The 21191-nt window shown below is 40.8% G+C and overlaps 1 protein-coding gene across 9 annotated transcripts in view; it reads left to right on the forward strand.

Annotated features, from left to right (window-relative positions):
- Positions 1-21191, forward strand: part of kmt2cb (lysine (K)-specific methyltransferase 2Cb) — a 63942-nt gene that overhangs the window by 20884 nt on the left and 21867 nt on the right. For 5 of the 9 annotated variants that reach the window (XM_058637487.1, XM_058637510.1, XM_058637477.1 and 2 more), the window contains exons 11-32: positions 1567-1742; positions 2443-2795; positions 6706-6783; positions 7209-7936; positions 9235-9357; positions 12065-12184; positions 12489-12593; positions 13306-13410; positions 13520-13701; positions 14590-14754; positions 14852-14958; positions 15080-15151; positions 15246-15458; positions 15936-16055; positions 16325-16450; positions 16585-16715; positions 17502-17694; positions 18328-18420; positions 18662-18709; positions 20303-20443; positions 20547-20579; positions 21021-21170. In XM_058637487.1, coding sequence (XP_058493470.1) covers positions 1567-1742; positions 2443-2795; positions 6706-6783; positions 7209-7936; positions 9235-9357; positions 12065-12184; positions 12489-12593; positions 13306-13410; positions 13520-13701; positions 14590-14754; positions 14852-14958; positions 15080-15151; positions 15246-15458; positions 15936-16055; positions 16325-16450; positions 16585-16715; positions 17502-17694; positions 18328-18420; positions 18662-18709; positions 20303-20443; positions 20547-20579; positions 21021-21170 — 3562 coding nt within the window. The remainder of the gene's footprint in view (positions 1-1566; positions 1743-2442; positions 2796-6705; positions 6784-7208; positions 7937-9234; positions 9358-12064; positions 12185-12488; positions 12594-13305; positions 13411-13519; positions 13702-14589; positions 14755-14851; positions 14959-15079; positions 15152-15245; positions 15459-15935; positions 16056-16324; positions 16451-16584; positions 16716-17501; positions 17695-18327; positions 18421-18661; positions 18710-20302; positions 20444-20546; positions 20580-21020; positions 21171-21191) is intronic. The other 4 variants (XM_058637502.1, XM_058637519.1, XM_058637535.1 and 1 more) reach the window with 4 other exon arrangements.

The following is a 21191-nucleotide window of genomic DNA, read 5'->3' on the forward strand; positions in this document are numbered from 1 at the left end:
CCTGTGGTTAAGAAACAATTCACACACTGGCTCATCTTTTAGCCTCAGTGCTCTAAGATGTACATGTGTGTGCATGTTAATCACCCACATCCCTTGGTTCAGTCCCACTTTTCATACCCCGGCAGTGTAAATGGCGTGCTTGTGAATCATGCAGCTGGCTAACCCACCACACAATTTTCTGCGGTGGTCAGAGGAAGCTGCTGCAGTAGAAGCGAGGCAGCAGGTGACAAAGGGCCTTTGCTTCTTTGACTCGGTGCAGGAGGAGTCTTTGCTGTTGTTTCTGCTGAGAACCAACCTTCAACCTCTTTCTGAAATTGAGATTAGTGAAACCATCTGTCACTGTTCCAATTTCAAAGCACTTTCATCTATATGTTGTTCACCTTGTATAGGCTTCAGAATGCCAAGTAGCGTATTGCTGACAGAAATTGGCAGTACACTTCTAGTGGACAATTTAAAAATAATCATCACTATGAAAACCTCATCAATATTATGTAAGGTCAAACATGATTAACTCACCCAATTAGAGATATCCACTAACCTCTGCACTTCACAGCAGTGTGACTGTTTCAGCATTGAGATCAAATTTAACCTTAAGTAGCCCTGCTTTAAAAACAAAAACCTATAACCTAAATGTTTCATATGTAAACAATGTCAATAAAAGCTTTATGATATATGTTGTGTCTGAACACCTTTGGCTTACCAGTAGCCTCTTTGTTTCCATTCCCAGTATGTGCCAAACACAAGAACCAAGTGCCATTTCAAATGAACAGTGGCACTTAAGAGGCATGCTGCCGAGACAAATGCCAAATTACAGCAGATTTTACCCAAAGCAGCACTGATTGCTGGCACTCGCTATTAGTGTGGATATACTGTCAAAAATGCTGGCTGCCATTTATTTCCTTGTGCCGCTCTGTGGTCCTGTTACTCGCAACACTCTGCTCAGGGAAGCTGTTCAGAGACTTTTGAGAAGCTGTTGGATGTATTCAAGTTGCTTAAATCCCCCAGAAAATCAAATTGGGATGGCTAAAGGAGCAGAAAGACAAAAACATGACATGCTCTATTTTTTTTTACTAGGGGCAACTTGCTTAGTTTTAAAGTGATGACCATTTGTAGCTTTGTAACACCCTCTTCCAGTGTTACCTGTTTCACATTTCACATTCACCCAGGGATGAGCATTACATACAGCAATATATTGATATAGCGATCAAGTGATAAAGAGTCTTTATTCAGAATGTCAAACTGCAACCTTCAACGTCACTGTGATCACGGTCATTATTCAATATACTTTTTTAGGAACAGAAGTGCAGATTATGCCCGTATTTCATACAATTTTACTGACTATAATTCTGAAGTGGTGTTATTCAGCTTTGCCTCAAATTTAATTGCAAAGATTCACGATCTGAATCGTACCAAAACTTGCTGTGGGCCTGGACAGGTTTCATGCTTTGGTTTCCCGTTGTGACTCAGGTGCCAAAACTGTATTGCAGCAACACTGTTATTTATACTACATTGAGTGTGAAAGACTCTGAATGACATCGTAGTGAGAATGCCTTCTTTGCTCCTCAGAGCTGCAGAGTTTGCCTCCAATGTGGAACACGAACCAGCGGGCAATGGCACCACACCAGCCTGCTGTGTGAGAACTGCGTCCAAAACCAGGACCCCGCTCTGAGTTGTCCTACGTGTACTTGCATCCTGGACCCTGAACATCATAAAGATTTACTATTCTGCCACACTTGTAAAAGGTAATGCACATTTATTAAGAAACACAATAGCCAGTGATTAATTCAATGTTTTACTCCTGTTGCAAATTGGTGTTCTGTAATAAGTAGTGATGCGTGGGTCTGGGATTTTTATGACCTGCGCCCACCCACCTGACTCGTATGAAAGCCTGGCCACGGGTGTTGGAAAAGGTTAACTAAATAGAAAAAATAAACAGACAATCCATTGCAAACTATGTTTTTTTTTAATTGTGTGAGGGGAAAAAAAACCTTTATCAATCAACTTTCACAAAAGAAATGATCACAAACAAATACATTAACCTCAAACAAAAAACAATTCCCCACATACAAACTACATTTTTGTCTTTGCATTGTGTTGTTTGGCTAAACTGTGTAAGAAAAAAAAAATAATTCAGTCTACAGTTACAGGATTTAGCTTGTTTCTATATGTGATTTCAGCTTAGCTGAATGTGTGCTTGCTTGAGGTGCTGGTAGCTGGAAATGCACAACACTGCTCTGGCCAGCATGAGAGGAGAGTATATAGAGCAGTGATCCTTCCAGAAGGATTTCTGGAAGACTTTAACCTACTATAATTAAAGTCCACCTGAACCTGCCATATCTGGGTTGACCCAAGTGTCACTATTAGTCACATAAGAAAACCCACAAAAATTAATATGTCACAATTTGTCAAACATGTCCTCAAATTCCTTTACACTCCTTTCAGATGGCTACACCTTGAGTGTGAGCGTCAAAACTCAGGCCAAGCAGAAATCCACCCCAGAGAGGACTATGTCTGTTCCAGCTGCAAGTCCCCTGCTGCAGAGCAGGCACCACAGGCAGAAGATATGGATACTGGCCCAGAGCTCAGCCCCCAGCCTGTCTCCATGCACACAGACTCTGAGTCCAGCCTACAGCTGGCTCAAAAGCACACGGACCTAGAACCTGGCACCCAGCAGCCTCCTGAAATGCACAATGACCCCAAACCGGAATTACTTGCTGTTCCATTGCACTCAGATCCAGAGCCTGCTCAGGCTACTGTCCAGGAGGAGAAGCTGGCCACATCAGCCCAGATGCCTGGTAAGTCTTTGTCCCAAAAAGGTTGGCTCATTCACAGGAAGACACCTGCCCTGACCTTCTTCCTCTTTTACTTTTTTATTTGCACATAACCCACCTGGAAGTCTAATCTGTTTTCTTTGCATATTTATCCTGTCTTGGTATTGCAAGTACAAGGAAGGAATCTTAACCTTTTTATATTTATGAATCTACAGAAGTACCCGGTGATGACTAAAAGTCTTTGTAGCTCAGGATATATTGACCCAGCCCCCAGCCGTGTAGAAGCAGTTAAAGGTTTTGGCTATAAACTGGGCTGTAGTTAAACTCTGAATTTCTGAAAGTTGCAGTTGCTGTAGATAAAAGGATAAAGTTGTTTGAATGAGAGCCAGAGAAAAGTGCCAGGTCTTTTATTTGAATCATTTTCAAAGTACTCCTCAATAAGCAGATGGTGTCCAACTAGTGGCAGATAAATGACCTCTTTGTCTTTGTAGTTTTATATTTTTGAAAACCAAGAGTGCCTTTTCTCCCACCTTGAATGAGACACGGACTTGAGAAATCAAGAATCAAATTGAAACCTTAATGGCTATGCTAACCTTGGTTATTGAAACGGATAGCTTTTTTAGTTAATGTACGTGTGTGTGTGTGTCAGACAGTTAGTGAAGACATTAATTAAAGTTAATTTCTAGTAGGGCTGGGCGATATACTGGTAGTAAGAGTTATACAGGTGTATTATATATTATTTGTATGTCGCCTTGCGAACGGTATTTAATAAAGCTTCTCTCTGAGCCTACAAGCCTAGTTCAGCTGCTCAATCACGCCCCTTACATGTACGTGCTACGTAGTGTTCTCCCACCCACGCTACGCATCACAACAGACATTTGAACGAAAATGTAGCGGACACGGTGCAGAGTGAGCAGTTGGTGGCTAAGAAAAAGAATAATGGTGCTATTTTCCTATAAATAAAATGTGTACTTCAGCACCAGCTGTTAGCCACTCCGCTGTTAGCCGCAGATTTTGGCTCCAAGTGGACTCAAAACACATCAGACATGTTTACCGTGTCTGACACGAGGCTCTGGTCTCCGGGTTTCTGGTCTCCTGTCTCCGGGTTTCTGTTGTACACTCCGGATGCCGGGTTTCAGCCATCAGCTGTTTCAGGTCTCAGCTGTCAGCTGAGCGGCTAACCGGTGAGCTAGCAAGCTAACCTGTTTTGTTCCAAATATCGCATATCGTCATTTGAACAAAAAATATCGCGATATCAGTTTTGGTCCATATCACCCAGCCCTAATTTCTAGGAATGTCTGTTTTTTCCATTCAGAGCCTTTTCTCACTTTAATTCAGAAGATTTAGACTTATTGTGGATATCGGTTTTTGAGTTGATATTTGATATAGTATAAGATTATGGGACCCCTAGCTTTTAGTAGTAAAACCACTGTCCCCATAGTAAATGGCATCCTTCAGATCCATCCTTTTTTTCCTCCGGTTGCAGTGTTTATGATGAGTTGTGGTGTAAAAACTTTTTTTTTTCTTGCTGCACAATGCTGCTATTTGCTGCCCTGAAGTGGAGTTAAATATTGTAGAAGTAAGCTGTGAGCTGCACATGTTGGTGGTAGCTAGGCTACCCACGCTTGTCTAGACAGCAGACTCCAGTGGCAGGAGAAATTGAGTTGGGTTAGCATGGTGGTTATGATATCCGATCCCCCATCTACAAACCTGCCTTTAAGCTGCGTTGCTCATCCATGACTGCTCACACAGCTTGCTTGCTTGCTTGTTTGTCCTGTGCACCATACACATAAATGGCTGCATTATTAGAAGTAGCTTACAAGCCAATGTGATCTGATCATGTTTTTGATTTAAAATTAAAATAACCAAAAATGAGATTCAGTCAGATAGAGGTATGAAATACATTGTCAACATACACACTGGAACAGTAAAATATAATTTAATCATGATCACATTTGACATCAACACATCAAAAAAGAATGTACCAACAAAAATGTACCATTCCCACACATCATGTGTTCACACCATTGGACAAACCCGTTGGAATCTTTACTATACCCATCCGCTGTGCTGTTCATCTTAAAACCACAGTTTTAAAGTAATTATGAATTAAAACGTGAAAATTTCATCTTTCAGCTTGGAGACTGCTAGCTTTTATGGCCATATGTCTTCAAATTTGCATTTTTTGTAAAATTAAAGCTCCAGGCAAAGGCAGCAGTGTGACCTGCAGGGAATGAATCCACATCAGCAACAGAGAGTCAGGCGGATTGTCCATCCTCATTCACTGTTGAATGTCAGAATTTTTTTAGTTTGTTTTCATTGTAGTTGACTGTAAAATATGGGTCATACATTTACAACAAGCCCGAGCTTCTCATTAGCTGCCCTCAGACTACTTGATGCCAATTTGATTGTGACTGTGAGGTTGGACAGTACAGTGGCTGAGGAAGATGTAGGAATTTCATATGCACCTCAATATTTGTTAATCTATCACTAAAGTTATAATCAAGGCAATGCTAAACAAAATTATTGTACATAATTACCTCATGTTGTGGAGGCTTGAATCTGCGTTAATCAGACCAAGCATTTATCTAAACCATCATTTTATTATCACTGTCGGAAATATAGGAAGCATGGTGTTAATATGAATGAGAACGTGTGTTCAGCTTGGTCAGTAGTTGAAGGCCTCCAGCCCATGGTTGGAAGCCCATCTCCTAATTGACTTTCTGGCATCAGCACCGGATGAGCACCTGCAAGCTGCACAGTCATGAGCCTAGAGCACACAGACCCGGGGATGTTGGTTGTCATGGTTACTCCCTTCCCTGGCAGAGATGCTTAGCAGGTGCATGTGTGTGTCAGGATCACTGTGACATGGGAACTTGTGGATTGAAATGGTGGGTGCCTCGTTAATACTGGGCTATCTGTACTGTCTGGCAGAATATTGGCTCCAAGTGTGGATGCCTGATAGCCAGGAATGACTAGTTCTATTCATACCAGACTAGTCAAATGCAGTGATGTCTATAACACAAAACCAAATAAAGAGAGGGGTTATGAGATAAAAACAGAGTGAGCCGGATTCAATAGATTAATACCAAATGCCCCATGTCTCTTTGCAAAATAATAACTGCTTTTAACTTGAAAGCCACCTCTACTAGTAATGCTACTAGTAAAAAGGCAGCTTTCATTTCAAAGCTCATGCAATGCTTCATTAAGTTTAAGTATTAAAAATTAATGTTACATACCTATATAGGATCTAATCTTTTTCCTTGCACTGATAAAAAAAAATCCATAAAAATTCATGTTTCTATTTATTGGCTCGAGAGATAACTGGTGATCTGCAACAAATGGTTTTATGAGTTAAATCAGATGATTTGCCTTTTACAGAAAAAAATACTCAGCAGTTTTATTACAGAGGACATTAACATTTTGTGACGTGAGGCACATCACATTAGCTGTAGTGAATTTAGAGCTAAAATGATGAGTCGGTGAATCAATTAGTGGATGAGCTTTAAAGAATCTACTGCGTTTATAACTAATCTTTGTTTTTATTCACTTCAAGTAGAAAGATTTGTAATGCCAATCAAATCAGATGATTTCCTGCTTCTCTCTTCCACTAAGAAAGGCTAAACTAATATTTTCAGGCATTGGGGCAAAGAAATAAAAACATTTGGAGATGTTATATTCAGATATGTGTTAACATACCATTTCCCTTTTTTGTATTTTCATGCAACAGCAATGAAAATCTGCCTATTAATAAACAAAAAGAATATTCTCTTCTTTTAACAATTTATTTTGAAGAGTTGCCTGCTAGTTATCCAAACCGGACATTTTTATGTAGTCCAATTTCTTTATTTCCTCACCTTTTTATAAAAAAAAAAAAGTTTCTTTACTATATTTTGATATTTACTGTAATATATATTTATTTTATCTCTTTCAGAAGTCTCAGTGGTAGCAGACGTTGAAAGGCAGGTGACTGAACCATCCGTCAACAAAGTCCTCACAGAATTCAAATCAGGTTTGTAGCCACAACTTCTTTATTTAGACTTGATCGACATTGTCAAACCCCCTTTTTGATTTACATTGATTAAACAATTATTGCTGTTGTAGAAGTGACGTTAAATATAATGCTCACAGTTTAATGACATGATTGAAATACTGTGCAGATATTGTATGGCCTCTGTGCATGCTGCACTAATACCATATTTTCACACTGAGTTGATGTTCTTTCATTTTGGTGCCAGATCTTGGTGGCATCTGTTCATGTGCATAGACATTTGCCAAATCCATATTTCATTTACAATAATGACACCATTTAGTAATGCAGATTATTTGAAATTCATTAGGTGAACATTATATATGTTTAATCTTTTCCATTTTCTAATCATGGCACTGATGTAATAAAAAAAATCCACATTTGTTGTTGTGTATTTGCACTAACAGAAACAAAACCAGCAGCAAGAACCCAGCTGACATCTACAGAGAGTCCTGCATCTTCAACGACACCCTGTCAGGAGCTGGAGACTTTTCCAGCCCAGGTCTCTGCAGAGGCACTACAGTCGCAGGACACCACATTAAAAATCAAACCAGCAATCACGGAGGTCTGCTCTGAACAGGGTATGGCTAACCCCAGCACAAAGGATTTTAAGGCCATCATCTCAGCCACCAAAGAACCAAGTACTGCACCAGTACCTTTCATGGACCAACCAGTGGAAGTCTCATTACTCCAGCCTCCAATTGTGGATGTTGTCAGGACTTCTTTTCTGGAAACTGCTCCAGAAGACCTTGAGGAGATGAAGGATGGTATTTTTCACAGGAACCTGGCAGAGACTGTTAACCCTTCAGCTTCTAGTACATCTGAAGAGATGGACACTACACTGGAGAACACACCTAATCTGTCATTTCCCAGCCTGTTTTCGGAGGAGGGACCCCTCAAGACGTCAGTGGAAAGGCTGGTTGAAATGGTTTCCGCTTCCTCCTCCCACTCCTCATCTCTTCTACGCGGGACATGTCCCAGAGAACTTCCACAGATCCAGATCCTACCTTCACTGGGTGACCACAGCAGTATCACACCCACCACCACTCTCATACCACTCACCCCAAAGATTGGAATGGGAAAGCCAGCTATCACCAAGAGGAAGTTTTCTCCTGGGAGGCCAAGAGTGAAACAGGTAGGAACCTGAATATCATGTTACAAGGGGACCAGTAATGCGTTTTGTCACTGTCTCGCTGGTCTGTTTTTCTCTCCCTGACCAAATATCACTGCACCCGATATCGCCGAATTGTAGTCAATAATCAGTGCATTCATTGTGTCTCATGGGCTCTGCTCTATGAAGGGGAATGTTCTCAGTGACACTGTGTTGGTTGAAACAGCTTCTGCAGTTCAGGATATCTTTTCAGTTTTTTTATTCAGTCAAGTTGTGCTCTGCAGCACTATATTCTAACACAGCAGGAGAACTGTTTGGCAAATGATGCTCTCTCATCCCCCTCCGCTTTCCTCAATTTGTGCACCACATGACTAGTTAGACACAGTTTTCATACTGAACTCAGCTGAGATATTAATTATCTCTGAAAGACTTATGTCATATTTATGGCTGCAACACATGTTGCCGACAGTCCCCCAACATGTTTAACCTCGGCAGCATTTTCATCACCGTGTTCACCTCATGTCCACCTCAGCCACTTTATTGTTCACATCACAAATTACAGTGGTCATTGCCATATTCTACTTCTCTCCATATTACAACAGCAGTGGGTCACATGTAGCTATGTCTCTCAAAAACAAGTTAATTACAATCGACTATCACTGATGGTAAATGTCGAATCACACCCATGGCAATAATATATTATGAGTGATGCTGGTGAGGGTTGACTAATTTAAATTTTTTTTTTTTTTAATCATTAAGTTAACATTTTATGTCTCAAGCTCAACTCAAGGCCTAAGGACATTTTTTTCAACAAATTCAAATGTTTCCCCTCCTCTGTCCAGCATGCTTTTTTCTAATGTGTTCATGTGCTGCCATGCTGACGCAATCCCGCTGTCTGGTCAACGTGCTAGCCACACACTCTTGACATGGCGAGAGGTTACATGACCTCTTTTTCTGCAGTATGGTTCTGTGATGCCCTGTCAGATTCTCCTGTGTTAAATGCAACTAACACAATTGTGCTCTCAATTTTTTCTTTACAATGACTCTTTTACCAACATGCCTGTCTGACTTGTAAGCATGAAAAGCCTAATGATTAAGTTTAATACAGAATGTAATAACCTGATTCTCAAACCAAAAGGCTGCATATGTGGGTGTGTATTGGATTGTTCCCAAAAAGCTACAGTAGACGCTCACTGCATCTGTCTAACATCTTTCTCCGTATGTTTTGTTTTTCGCTGGCTTTGTTTTTAAGTTGCTGCGTTTTGTCGCCCTCCTCTCTCCCTCCCTCTCTCTCACTCTCTCACCCACCCCCCTTACCTTAGGGTGCATGGAGCCCCCATAGCAGTGTGAGCTCCCCTTTGTCCTGGTCACCAGACCAGTCAGAGGGGTGGGACGTCCCAAAGACCAGGCAGTCCTCTGGCAGCCCCGGCTGGAGCATCAGAGTGGTAAATACTGTGGCTCACCAGAGATGGCAGGGCAGCAGCTGCCCTCTGTTAGCCCTCTGTTTACCCGAGTGACACACACTCCCCAAGTGCTCTTGAGTGTCACTCTATTTTAAAGTCCACAATAACAATAAGCCCTAGCATTTGTAAGAGGAGACTCAGAAAGCCATGGCTAAACTATCAACCTGAACATGAATAAATTAAATATTTGGCAGAGATGAAAATAAGTTGTTCTGACTTTGGAGTTTTCTCCAAACAATCCAACTGTAAGTTGTGTGGCAGCCATTACTTGTCTTTTGGTGTATTTCCACCGGCTCTACTAATCTCGCCTCGGCATGGCACGACACGGCACGACACGGCACGGCACGATTAGGTTGCATCTCCACTACAAAAAAGTACCTACTTGGACGGAGTCATCACTGCACGGCTGAGTGAAACGGCGGTGACTTCGTTTTATACACGACACACACACGAGTGACTAGAGACTTTACACCAGACTTCTGTAGTTGTTGGACATTAACCCACATTTTTAGGATCGTTAAGTAGTTTTAACTTATCTACAATTCGGCACTGTTCGGCTTGAGTTCTGTCCACACGTCTCCAGAGTACAGCCTCCTGCTCCACAGACTACAGCGGCAGCGGTCTGTGATGCCACTCGCGATCGCCGGCACTGTGATCTACAGTTCGGCGCTGTTCGGCTGTTGTATGTGGGAAGTCTCTTCCTGTGTCGGGACTCTGACCAATCATTGCATAGCACCTACTTAGCACGCTTGGAACCTTACCGGAGCAGGTACTAAAAATAGTACCAGGTACTATGCTAGTGGAAAGTTTCCACTAGCATAGTACCTGGTTTAGTACACTATTTTGGAAACTGTACTTAAACTGTGCCGTGGCGAGGCGAGTAGAGACGGTGTACATGCGCCATTTGTCTTCCGTTTTTTCCATTTCCGTTCCTCACACTTCAATATAGAAACTATTTCTAATTTGGAATATTTCCCCCTATTAAAATGAATTAAAAACTTCTTCAGACACACATTTTCAGCTTCTTACTAGTTTCACATATTTTAACACAGAAGTGTCATTCGAACTTTAAAATGCCAGCTCAGTCAGGACATTGTTCAGCCCCCAGTGGATGACATCACATGCTAGAATGGAGAGAACTTTATCTCCAAGTCACAAATTTCACTCTTCATTTTCTACCAGAACATAGACAAATTTGTCCAGTTTCATAAGATGTGACTACCAAAATACAGTAACCTACACGATTTTAACTGTACCTCCCTGAGTGAAAGAAGTACCTCTGCTGGGCAAAAACACAGTCCCCATTTTTAAAACTGCCATTTCCCAGCCATCTTTACAAAACTAATATCAGGATATTTGGCCAGGCCTTGTGACACTCACCGTTCAGCTACATGAAACGATGGTCTTGAAAACTTGAATTCATCATGTCAACTTTTCATTCATACCAAGTCAATGCAGTATACCAGGTTGGGCAGAAGGCAACAGTCCTGCTGCAATTTCCTCAGAAATTGCCTTCACTAGCTTTAAATAATCATGTTTCCTCTTCATCAACCATGTCCCGCTTTGCTCTTTTCTCTTATTTGAACATTTTTTGGTTTAATAATTTTACTTCTTAAATTTTTTTACTTGGTTTAATGTCTGTGGCAGTTGGTTGCCATGGTGACACTAAGCAAGGCTTGAGGAGGTTAATTTGTATACTGTTAGCTGGGGCCCAGTTATTGTTGTGCACCATTATACAGTGTTTCTGACGGTGCAGTAGATGGGAGGAGCCCCAGGCTGGGATCCGAGCCAACTGTGGAAGGGATTAGATTTTGGGCTACTGGAAGTTTCTGTTAAACTAGTTCACACCACAGTTTTCAGCCTGAATTTTCCATCACTGGCAAGTTTTGCTACTTGTCGATAAAAGCCCCCAAACGCGGCTCATACAGATTCACCAGTCGCAATGCGTGAACCATTAAAAGACCTAACTTGCATGGGTGTTACTGACGGAAACGTGTATCACGGACACGGACTACAACAAAAGTTCATCAGTCAACACTGAGACCAAAAACAAGCAAAATTAAATTGGCACGATATTTCCTGTTTCACTTCTCACGTGTGTTCTCATGACCACACATGGTCTGGAGAATAACCCCACGTTTTAAGGCTCAGTCTGGTAAAAGAGTGGATAGTATTTTCCTGTTGAGCATTTGTTCTAATTAGTGCTGTGATTGCGGATTACCTGCTTTATTGATTAGTCTGCTGATCATTTCTAGATTTATTTTATCATGTGTTAAAGATAGTGAGATTGGTTATAATCTCACCTGAGGGAAGACCCACATTCGATCAATACATTGTGTCCTCTAAAACATTTTTTTGTGGCAATGGAGTTAAGTGTATGGGCTCCACCTTCTCAACTCAATGAGAGTCAACTGTTAACTTACTATCAATTATTCATTGCAGCACTAGTTCAGATGTTGCAATTTTCTAATAAGTTGAGTTTATCTTTACTCCCTCTCTTCAAAGCTGTAGCAGTGCTAAAATACTTGTATGTATTAAGTCCCTCACTTGGCACAAGAGCAAAAAAAAAGTTTGCAAACAAAGCTTTCACCTAGCTTAGATTCTAGTGTTTTAGATGACTAGTAGTTGCTGTCAGGCCTGACTGTTCCTTTCTGTTGTCCGTTTTTTTGTTTTGCTTCCTGTATCACAGGGTCGAGGCTCAGGCTTCCCTGGGAGGAGGAGGCCCAGAGGGGCTGGTCTATCAGGTAGAGCTGGACGCGGCAGAGCCAGAGGCAAGAATGGAGTCCCATGTCCCAGCATCAACCCGGGGGTATGAGTTGGATTACATGTTGACATCTTCTGCAATTATTGCACTATATGCAAATCAGCATTCGCTTTCCCTTCAGCTAACAACGCAGATAATATATAAATGTTAATGACAATTGTAGAGGCTGCCAGTTTTATTTTATGGTAAACATTGCATTCATCTTCCTGATAGAAACTTCAATAGTAATGTCACATTGCAACTAATTGGTCATATTAAAATTTGAATGTGGTAAAAAAAAAAATATTCTGCTTGTGCCATCACACCATATTACATTTGTTAATTTTGTGTATTCTTCTCTGACATGCAGATCACCACAATAGAGACTCCATACCAAGTCAAGGAGGAAGAGGAGAATGCCATGCACAACACAGTGGTGATATTCTCCAGCAACGACAATTTCACTCTAAAACAGGTGACTTGGCCATATTTTCCTTTAAGTATGAGTATGAGGCTGATGAATTTCATTTTAAATCCTGAGCCATGCCTTTCTCCTTGCTCTGTGATCACCTGAAATTAAATCTTTGGTTAAAGACCTTTCCTACTGGAGATAATTAATGCCTGTGGAGTTTTTCCGGCAGGAAATTGAGTGGATTATATAACCCAAGATCATAATCAACCTCTGTTCGTTTTTTTTTCTTCTTTTTTTAAACTTTATGCCTTCAAAGTAATGCTCCTGTACCTGCAGAAAATAAGTGACTTTTGACTATTGTCAAATATTAAGTTTTAACATTTTAGAGCTGGCTGGGGCTTCATAAAGGAAAGGACAACTTAAATACTCAATTAAACAATAGAGTTGTGGTGCTCCTTACCAAATCCCGTTAGTGTTTATCATTAAAAATCATGTTCAGATATAAGGTCATAAATAATGGCCGTTATGGTTTGTTTTTGAAGCTGCTTTGTGCACATTGAAATTTGAGACTGTAGGGTTTACAGGTAACATAAATTAACTTAAATTAAAACTTATTATGCTGTCATTGGCAATAAATATGAGTCGTGAGCCAATTTTTGAGCAGTTGTGTTATTATATTTTTTCCAGAGGACTGCAATTTGAGCTCAAGGAAAAAAAAAAAAATGGAACTCGCAGCGACAGAAGAAATAACTCATGATGTGTTTCTTTGTTTTAGGACATGTGCGTGGTGTGTGGGAGTTTTGGCCTTGGTGCAGAAGGCCGTCTTCTGGCTTGTGCTCAGTGTGGCCAGTGCTATCACCCTTTCTGTGTTGGCATAAAGGTACAATTTCATACTGTGTTCACCACACACTGGGAATGCATGACGGAAATACCTAATCCATCTTTGACACATAGACCTACATATAAATCTCTCATTCTTACTTTAACAGATCACCAAGGTGGTGCTGAGTAAAGGCTGGCGTTGTCTGGAGTGCACTGTGTGTGAGGCCTGTGGCCAAGCCACAGATCCTGGCCGCTTGCTGCTGTGTGATGACTGTGACATCAGTTATCACACCTACTGCCTGGATCCTCCACTGCAGAACGTACCCAAGGACAGCTGGAAGTGCAAATGGTGAGCAACGTGGTGACCATCTTGCCCAGAATAACTTAGTTATTGAAAATTGTGTTATATTTGGCAACAATTTACCTAATCCCTCCTCATAACTTTTTGTGCCAAGTGTAATCAGCCCAACCACAATATGTATAGTTGTACTTTTTTGTGCTATTAGTGTTTATTTAGATATTAATATGTTCGGTCAGACTCCAATGACTTAGGCACTCTTAGGTACCCACACCACAGTCCCCACCCCCTGGCTTTGTCACGGAAGTAAAAGTAGAAGCTGGTGTATAGAAGGAAACTGTATGTTGTACTGTATGCAATGACCAAGAGAAGGCTGACGTTGGAAACTTACACGCAAGAACACAATTTGGATAATATGCAAACGTTTTGTATCATTTTGGTTTTTAATTCACATGGAACTGGCATTTTGGGAGTCCTAAAACACACATTTTCTCCTCCATTCTTGGTTTATTTCAGTGTTACCACGCCACATGCATGCCTGGCATATATACTACAGCATTTAGAATTGTCTTTGGTGGTCTTGTGTATATGAAGTCATTAATTGAAACAATGATGTGTTTAAGAACAGAAAAGAAACCGATTATATAGGGAAAGTCTTGTTTCCATTTGGCTAAGGCCTTTATGCACTGCCACCTTAAACCGTTTAATATTTTAAAGTTGATGGAGGTGGACACACTTCATTCAGTAAATTCATTCCCCACTAGTATATTGGGTCAATGGCAGTAGTCCAGTAAAACAGCATAGTTGAGATACAACCATAGCTTGACTTGACGTACTGAATGTAGTTAGAATGCAGGATTTCTGCCGTTCAGTTATTCTGTGGTATCCTCTTTGAACTAACCTGTGTAGAATAACAGCTGTCCTCCTTGTGTCCTGCAGGTGTGTGTCCTGTACCCAGTGTGGTGCCACCACACCAGGCCTAAGGTGTGAGTGGCAGAATAATTACACCCATTGTGCCCCCTGTGCCAGCCTTCCAACATGTCCCATTTGCCTAGAGGACTACAGTGAAGGCACCATTGTTGTGCAGTGCCGCCAGTGTGATAGGTGAGAAGCTTTTCCACAAAAGCTGCCGGTTTAAGAGCTTCATATTCTTTTTGAACATCATTTTCTCTTATCTTTAACTGTTTTTTTCTCTCCTTAGATGGTTCCATGCTTCTTGTCAGGGTCTCCATTCAGAGGAAGATGTAGAGAAAGCTGCAGACAGCAGCTTTGACTGCACAATGTGCCGAACTTTTAAGACCACTAAAGGTGGGGAAGTCGTGATTTTTCTTAATTTTTTTTTGTCTGCAGTAGCATGAATAACCTTAGCTGTGACATTTGCTCCCCCTGTCTCATTGTTTAATGGCTTTTGTGTCCTGTGCTGCTATAGTTATGACCAAGGCCAGAGACGCCATTGAGCCTGTAGTCATGATGCCGACCATTACAAAAGCTAAAGAAATGGGTAAGCTTAGTTGGAAAGGATTTTTTCCTAAAGGATAATGATTTGATTCAAGTTAATACAGTCTATGCTCACTCAAGTTTTTTGGTCCTTTCAGATTTGTCAAGGACCTACACTCAGGATGGGGTTTGTTTGACAGAGTCTGGGCTATGCCAACTGCAGAGCTTATCTGCTACAGCCTCGCGGCGCAGGAAACCCAAGCCAAAGCTGAAGCTAAAAATCATTAACCAGAACAGCGTGGCGGTGCTTCAACCTCCTGTAGACCCTCTCTCAGAGCATTCTCGTGATGAAGACATGGAGGACAACAGAGGTACGTGTTTTGGCACACAGAGACTCTCAGTATAGCAGTGTTTTGGAGTACTTAGAATTTTTTTTTTTTTGTCAACACTAAACAGTTCACATCAAAGGGTAATGCATTTGGCAATTTTTTTTGTGTATTATCTGCCTCAAGCTTTTGTTTGGCAGTTTATTAAGTCAACCTAACTACAATGAATGCAGGGTTATACAGTTCAAAAGTTAACAGGTAAAAGGCAGATGATTTTCTGTAATCTATTTATTATTAGGAGCATTTGCTTACCCTATATTTACCTCTGTTAAATGTATCCATCTTAGTCAGTTTTAAAGTAAAACACAACTTTCCCTTTGAAAAATGTAATCTCTCTGGAACTTAATTTCAATCAGGCACATGTCCTGTTGAGTGGAGTTCATATCAAAGTGACCCTGGTGCTGTGTTGAGGTGCTCTTTGGTGCAGGGTTGTCACTCATCAGTTCTCTCTCCCTCTTACAGAGGCGGAGCTTATAGATTGCGAGGCAAAGTCTGACTCCAGCCTGGAGCGAGAGCCAGTAGAAGACGACTCCAAGGGGGCCGACGGTGGCAAGAAGAGGAAGAGGAAACCGTACCGGCCGGGTAGGGCACTCGATTGAAGGAGACAGCTCCTCTGAAGCGTAAAATGGTGCAGTACATGCCCGACACTGTAGCTCTTAAAAAGAACTGCCATCTTACTTTGGGCCTGTGATGTGCAGGGTGCTCTACCTAGTGCTTTTGATCATTCATGCTGAATGGAATCAATTCACAATTAATAAAATCAATACTTATACTACAATATCACACCTTTGACATGAAATTGTTTTATTGGTAGATTTGTTAATATTAAATATCTAATTTCTTCCTAAAAGGCATCGGTGGTTTCATGGTTCGCCAGAGGAGCCGCCCAGGCCAAGGTCCAGGCAAGGCCAAACGACCCCTCTGCAGAAAAGACTCTTCTGGATCGGTGTCGGAGAATCCTACTGGAAAAGATGATGGTCTGTATGGCAATAATGTATCCTATTTATGGAATTATAGCATAGTGTTACCCCATCTATCAATTAACATTATAATTTCCTAACATCTGCCTGAACAAGCCAGTACCCATGTTTTTTCTTTGTTTGTTTTCCAGGATGGACTGAAGCACTGCCTGATACTCCTGTGGATGAGATGCCCCCTGGGCAAGAAGTCCCAGAAAAAATAAAGAAACGTTACAGGAAGAAGAAAACAAAACTGGAGGAGGCCTTTCCCACATATCTGCAGGTCTGTTTCTTCTGATAGCACACCTTCCATTGACATGGTGTGTAACTAATGATCTTATGTAAAGCAGGGATTTAAAAGGATTTTAGCCTTTAGTCCCTCTATGTCCTTAAACTGCTTGTTAGTCATTGATAACTGTGTTCACTAAATATATAAACACAAATCTAATTTTACAGCCTAAATGAACTTACAGTAGAGGATACTTGTCTGTCATTATGTGTTTTAAATGGCTCTTGTTGCGGTTTTAAACTGACATGAAATCTTAACTGGAGTTGTCTTCAGTGCTCCTAGGCTCAAGCGAGTATCTTAGTGTCACCTTGGGTTGGCCAAAACATAGATATGTGCATTAAGACACTGGCAGCTGTCACTGCTATTTTGTATCCTGCCACAGTAGGGGGAGGGTTGTTCAGTCTAACTTAAAGGTCCAACACAATGAATCACATTTCATTAATTATTGAGATTGCGACATGTTGGGCTTTTAATGTCTTTGTGCAGCATGGAGCTGCAGTAGCATGTCATTGGGGACAGCAGATGACTTTTGGGTATATTGAATGGGGGAGGTCAGGACAAAAGTGAAGTGGGCACAAAATAAGACTTTTGGTTTTGACGTGGTTACATAATGTAACTCTGACATTCTTCATCATGTGCTGAATAATTCTGACATGGCATCTCTGTTTCGAAAGTGTTCAAGAAAGCTGTCCTGAAAGGTTTTTGAAGGAAAACGTGAACACCAAGTAGTAAATGGTGCTTCCTCCTTTTGTAAATCGTGCTCTGTGTTGACATGATCAGGAGGCATTCTTTGGAAAGGACCTGCTGGACAAGAGCAAGCAGACAAGGCAGCAGGGTGTTGAATCAGGCTTGCTGGAAGAAGGGCAGAGCCACGTGGAGAGGAAGCACAACACTACCAGCTTCATGGGCTCTTCTTCAGACCCTCTGCTCAGTGCCTCAGCAACATCTCTTCCTACCAGACCCACAGCAGCACGTACGTATACACATTCTTTTGTTGCATTAGTACAAAACATGAGATTATGCACTGAATCAAATCAGTGCCTTGGGATGATCACATAACTGAGGGGTTAGAAGAAATGGATATGATGCTGGTCCATTGACATAAAATGTGTCAGTGAGCTTGAGGAAACGCATAACTACATTTCACCCTTTCATACAAGGCAAAGTGTCGGTTTATCTAAATCTAGATCTAAATCAGTGAGTCTATAAACCATCTGAATAAACTGTAAATAAAGTTTTGAAACTATTTTAACTGTGATTACACCATTTACACCACAAAACTGGAACAACAGTATTGACTGAATCAGTGATGTCTATCTGTGTATCCAGATATTAAAGTTTATTTTTTAAGTAGTTATTATCCTTTGTGACAAAGTTCTTCTCGAAAAGAATAACTTAATGAAGTACGTTTCAGTTCTTCAGTGTTATGATTCTCTACATACTGTGCGGTGTCTTCTCCTTTGAAATCCAGATCAAATTCTAAACATGGCCTCCAAGGAAATGGTTCCAAATCACACTCTCAAATCCATTCAACATCACCATCTTTTTATGATTTGTGACAGTTTTGTTTTCTTTCTTTTTTGTTTCTTCCTTTTTTCATTTACAGAGACATCTGAGGAACCATTAGTTGATCTATCTGATGTTCTGAACACTGATGCAGACATCTTGGGAATGCTCGGAAAGTCAAGCAATGACTCTGGTGCGTTATATATCTCACAGGCAATCACAGCACTAAGAATGTATTCGTAGTGACTTAGTCATGGGTAGACAGAATCTTAAGCTGCCAGTTCAGACATTTCCTCTCATTGCAGGTTTATTTTGCTTTCACTTATTCATTCTTGGTTTTATATTTTGTTTTGTTTTCATTGTCTAAAGCTTGTTGTGCTTGTTCTGTCTTCACAATTTTTTCACTCATTTTATCTGGTTTTGGGTTCTTGTAGGTCTTGATTTTTGCCCCTTCCAGGTTGACAGCTCGCCTCCTCCTTTTGGTAAGGGTGCTATGGCCTACTAATCCCTTGCTTTCTTCCTCTCTCACAATGTGTGTCTTGAGTTAAGTGTGCATGCATATAAGCTGCTTTATACTTGGCGTTTCTCAACCATTTCAGATTGTTGTAACATTCATAAAGAGCTTAGTGCTTTTAACCCAGTGCACAGTATTCACCCAGATGTCTACACTGTATCTGTCTTTGTTCACGAGTCTTCTCAATGCTCTCACTGTTGTAACATTTTCTCAAACACTTAAGGAAACTAATTCACAGCTACTATCCTCAAGATCGCAAAGAAACATTCTGCTATTAAAGAACAGTGCAGTTAGAACTGAGGAAATAAGCAGATGCTCTGTCCTTCCAAGTCCTGAAGATAGTGAAGGTCTTCTCATAGTTCTGTGGCTGGATGAAAATAAACCTTGGGTTTTCAGCTGAAATATTATGGGCTGTTAAGAATTCATTTCCGTACAGATTGTCATCATCAAGATGGTAGACAGCTTTGTGATGAAGTTATTAAAAATACATAGGAAAACCATAGGAAAGGATGTTTGTTTACAATCCTAGTGGTTAATGCAGATTTTGATACATCCCGACATGTAATTTGAAAGAAATTTAATGGATTTTGTTTTTCAAATTCAGTTAATGGACACTTAATTCACACAATATGAGAATTTATTCGCACCTTAATTTTCTCCTGCCTTTTATTACCGTAACATCTTTCTCTCGGGCTTTAGCAAAGCATCCTTCTCCCATCTTCACATTGGACTAAATGTAGCAGCCAGGCTCCCCAGGAAAAAAACAGTCAGAAATCGCACAACACTCCCATCCTCACGTCCCTCCACTGGCTCTCCATTACATTCAGAATTGATTCCAAATTATTACTCAAAAGTGCAAAGTGCTCCGTGGTCTCACCCCAACCTACATCTCATAGCACCTTCAATCATACTGCACCTCCAGAGCACTCATATCCTCAGCCTTAAGCCTGATTTGTACTTCGGTGCTCCACAAGACAGTTAAGCAGGAGTGGATGAAAGCAAACTGTTGAGCAATGCTCTGGTCCATTTCATGTTTAGAAGTGTCATGCAACAGAGAATAAATCAAGCTCTGGGCCTCCTCTACTGGTCATCACACTCTCTTGAATAATAACAAAAATATTTTTTTATTTGTCTAATGTGAACTTCATGTATAAAAAAATAACTACATACACTTTGCATTACTTTTAAAATGCTTTTTAAAACTCGCTTATTACAAAAGACCAATCTAACTGATGATTCCGAGGGATATATTTTCCTTTGCAAACATCCATGTGTTTGTGTATCTTAAATGAGACTTAGTATTGCCCTGTCGGTCTCCTCACATTTCCAAAAACACTTCTTTTAAACAACATGGGCACCCCGAGGAGATGTAATCATATACAGCTCAGTTTTGGTTGCATTCCATTGGTTGTTAAGTCAATAAACATTTTCTCACTTCAAACCTATAATTACAGTTGTGTTCTTGGTTGGATATTTTCTTGGTTACTTTGTGCGTGCGTTTGTGTGAGTGCTCACATACATGTTATGATTTGTTTTTCTATGTCTGTGTGTGTTTCCACAGCTGGTCTGGACATCGGATCCCTGTCAGATAGTTCCCCAGTGGCTCCCTACTCTCAGGCTGGCCGGAGGACACCTCGAACTCTCCCTGAGGAACCCCTGGACGGCATTCTTAGCCCAGAGCTAGACAAGATGGTCACTGATGGTCAGTGAAGGAGACCAGACATCCAGGACATCACTGTTATTGTCAAGTTTTATATAAGATTATATCATACTAATTATCTTTTCCGGTTCTTGTCTTGTTTCAGAATCGATTCTCAGCAAACTTTACAAAATTCCAGGTTTGTACTTTCATTCTTTTCTGTAAAAGTAACCCACACTAATGAATATGAATCGCCTGTGAATCTCATGCAATTTTGTCACAGATTGGACCATGGTTCAGTATTTTCCTAAATAAAGTTTTATAGGTTAGTGAGAGTAAGCAGGGTTTTTTTTTTGCAGCAATAAATTCAAGCAAAATGTATTCTGTAATGTTGTGTCTTGAATAGGAAAATGAATGTACTTGCACTCTTCTAAGTCCAGTTGTCTACATTTTAATCTCTTCAATGCAGATTTGTGTCTGTAATGGGCCATCCTTACCTGGCTTTTTTTTACTAATGTTATTTATGGGGGAGTGTGGAAGTTTTTGGCATCCACATATCCGTAGCACATAATATGATTTTTTTCACTATATCCCTATTGGATATTAACACATAACATTGTGTTGTTACTTTGTATTACAGAGCTGGAAGGTAAGGATGTGGAGGATCTCTTCACAGCAGTCCTTAGCCCTAGCACAAGCCAACCACCTCCCCCACCACAGTTGCCTCACCCCCAGGGTCCAGGGCCTCACCCTGCCACACCTGGTACAAGCATGCCTCACCCCAACACAGGTACATCATTCATCACCTTGT

This window comes from Solea solea, chromosome 1 (genome assembly GCF_958295425.1).
Source record: "Solea solea chromosome 1, fSolSol10.1, whole genome shotgun sequence".
NCBI lineage: Eukaryota > Metazoa > Chordata > Actinopteri > Pleuronectiformes > Soleidae > Solea > Solea solea.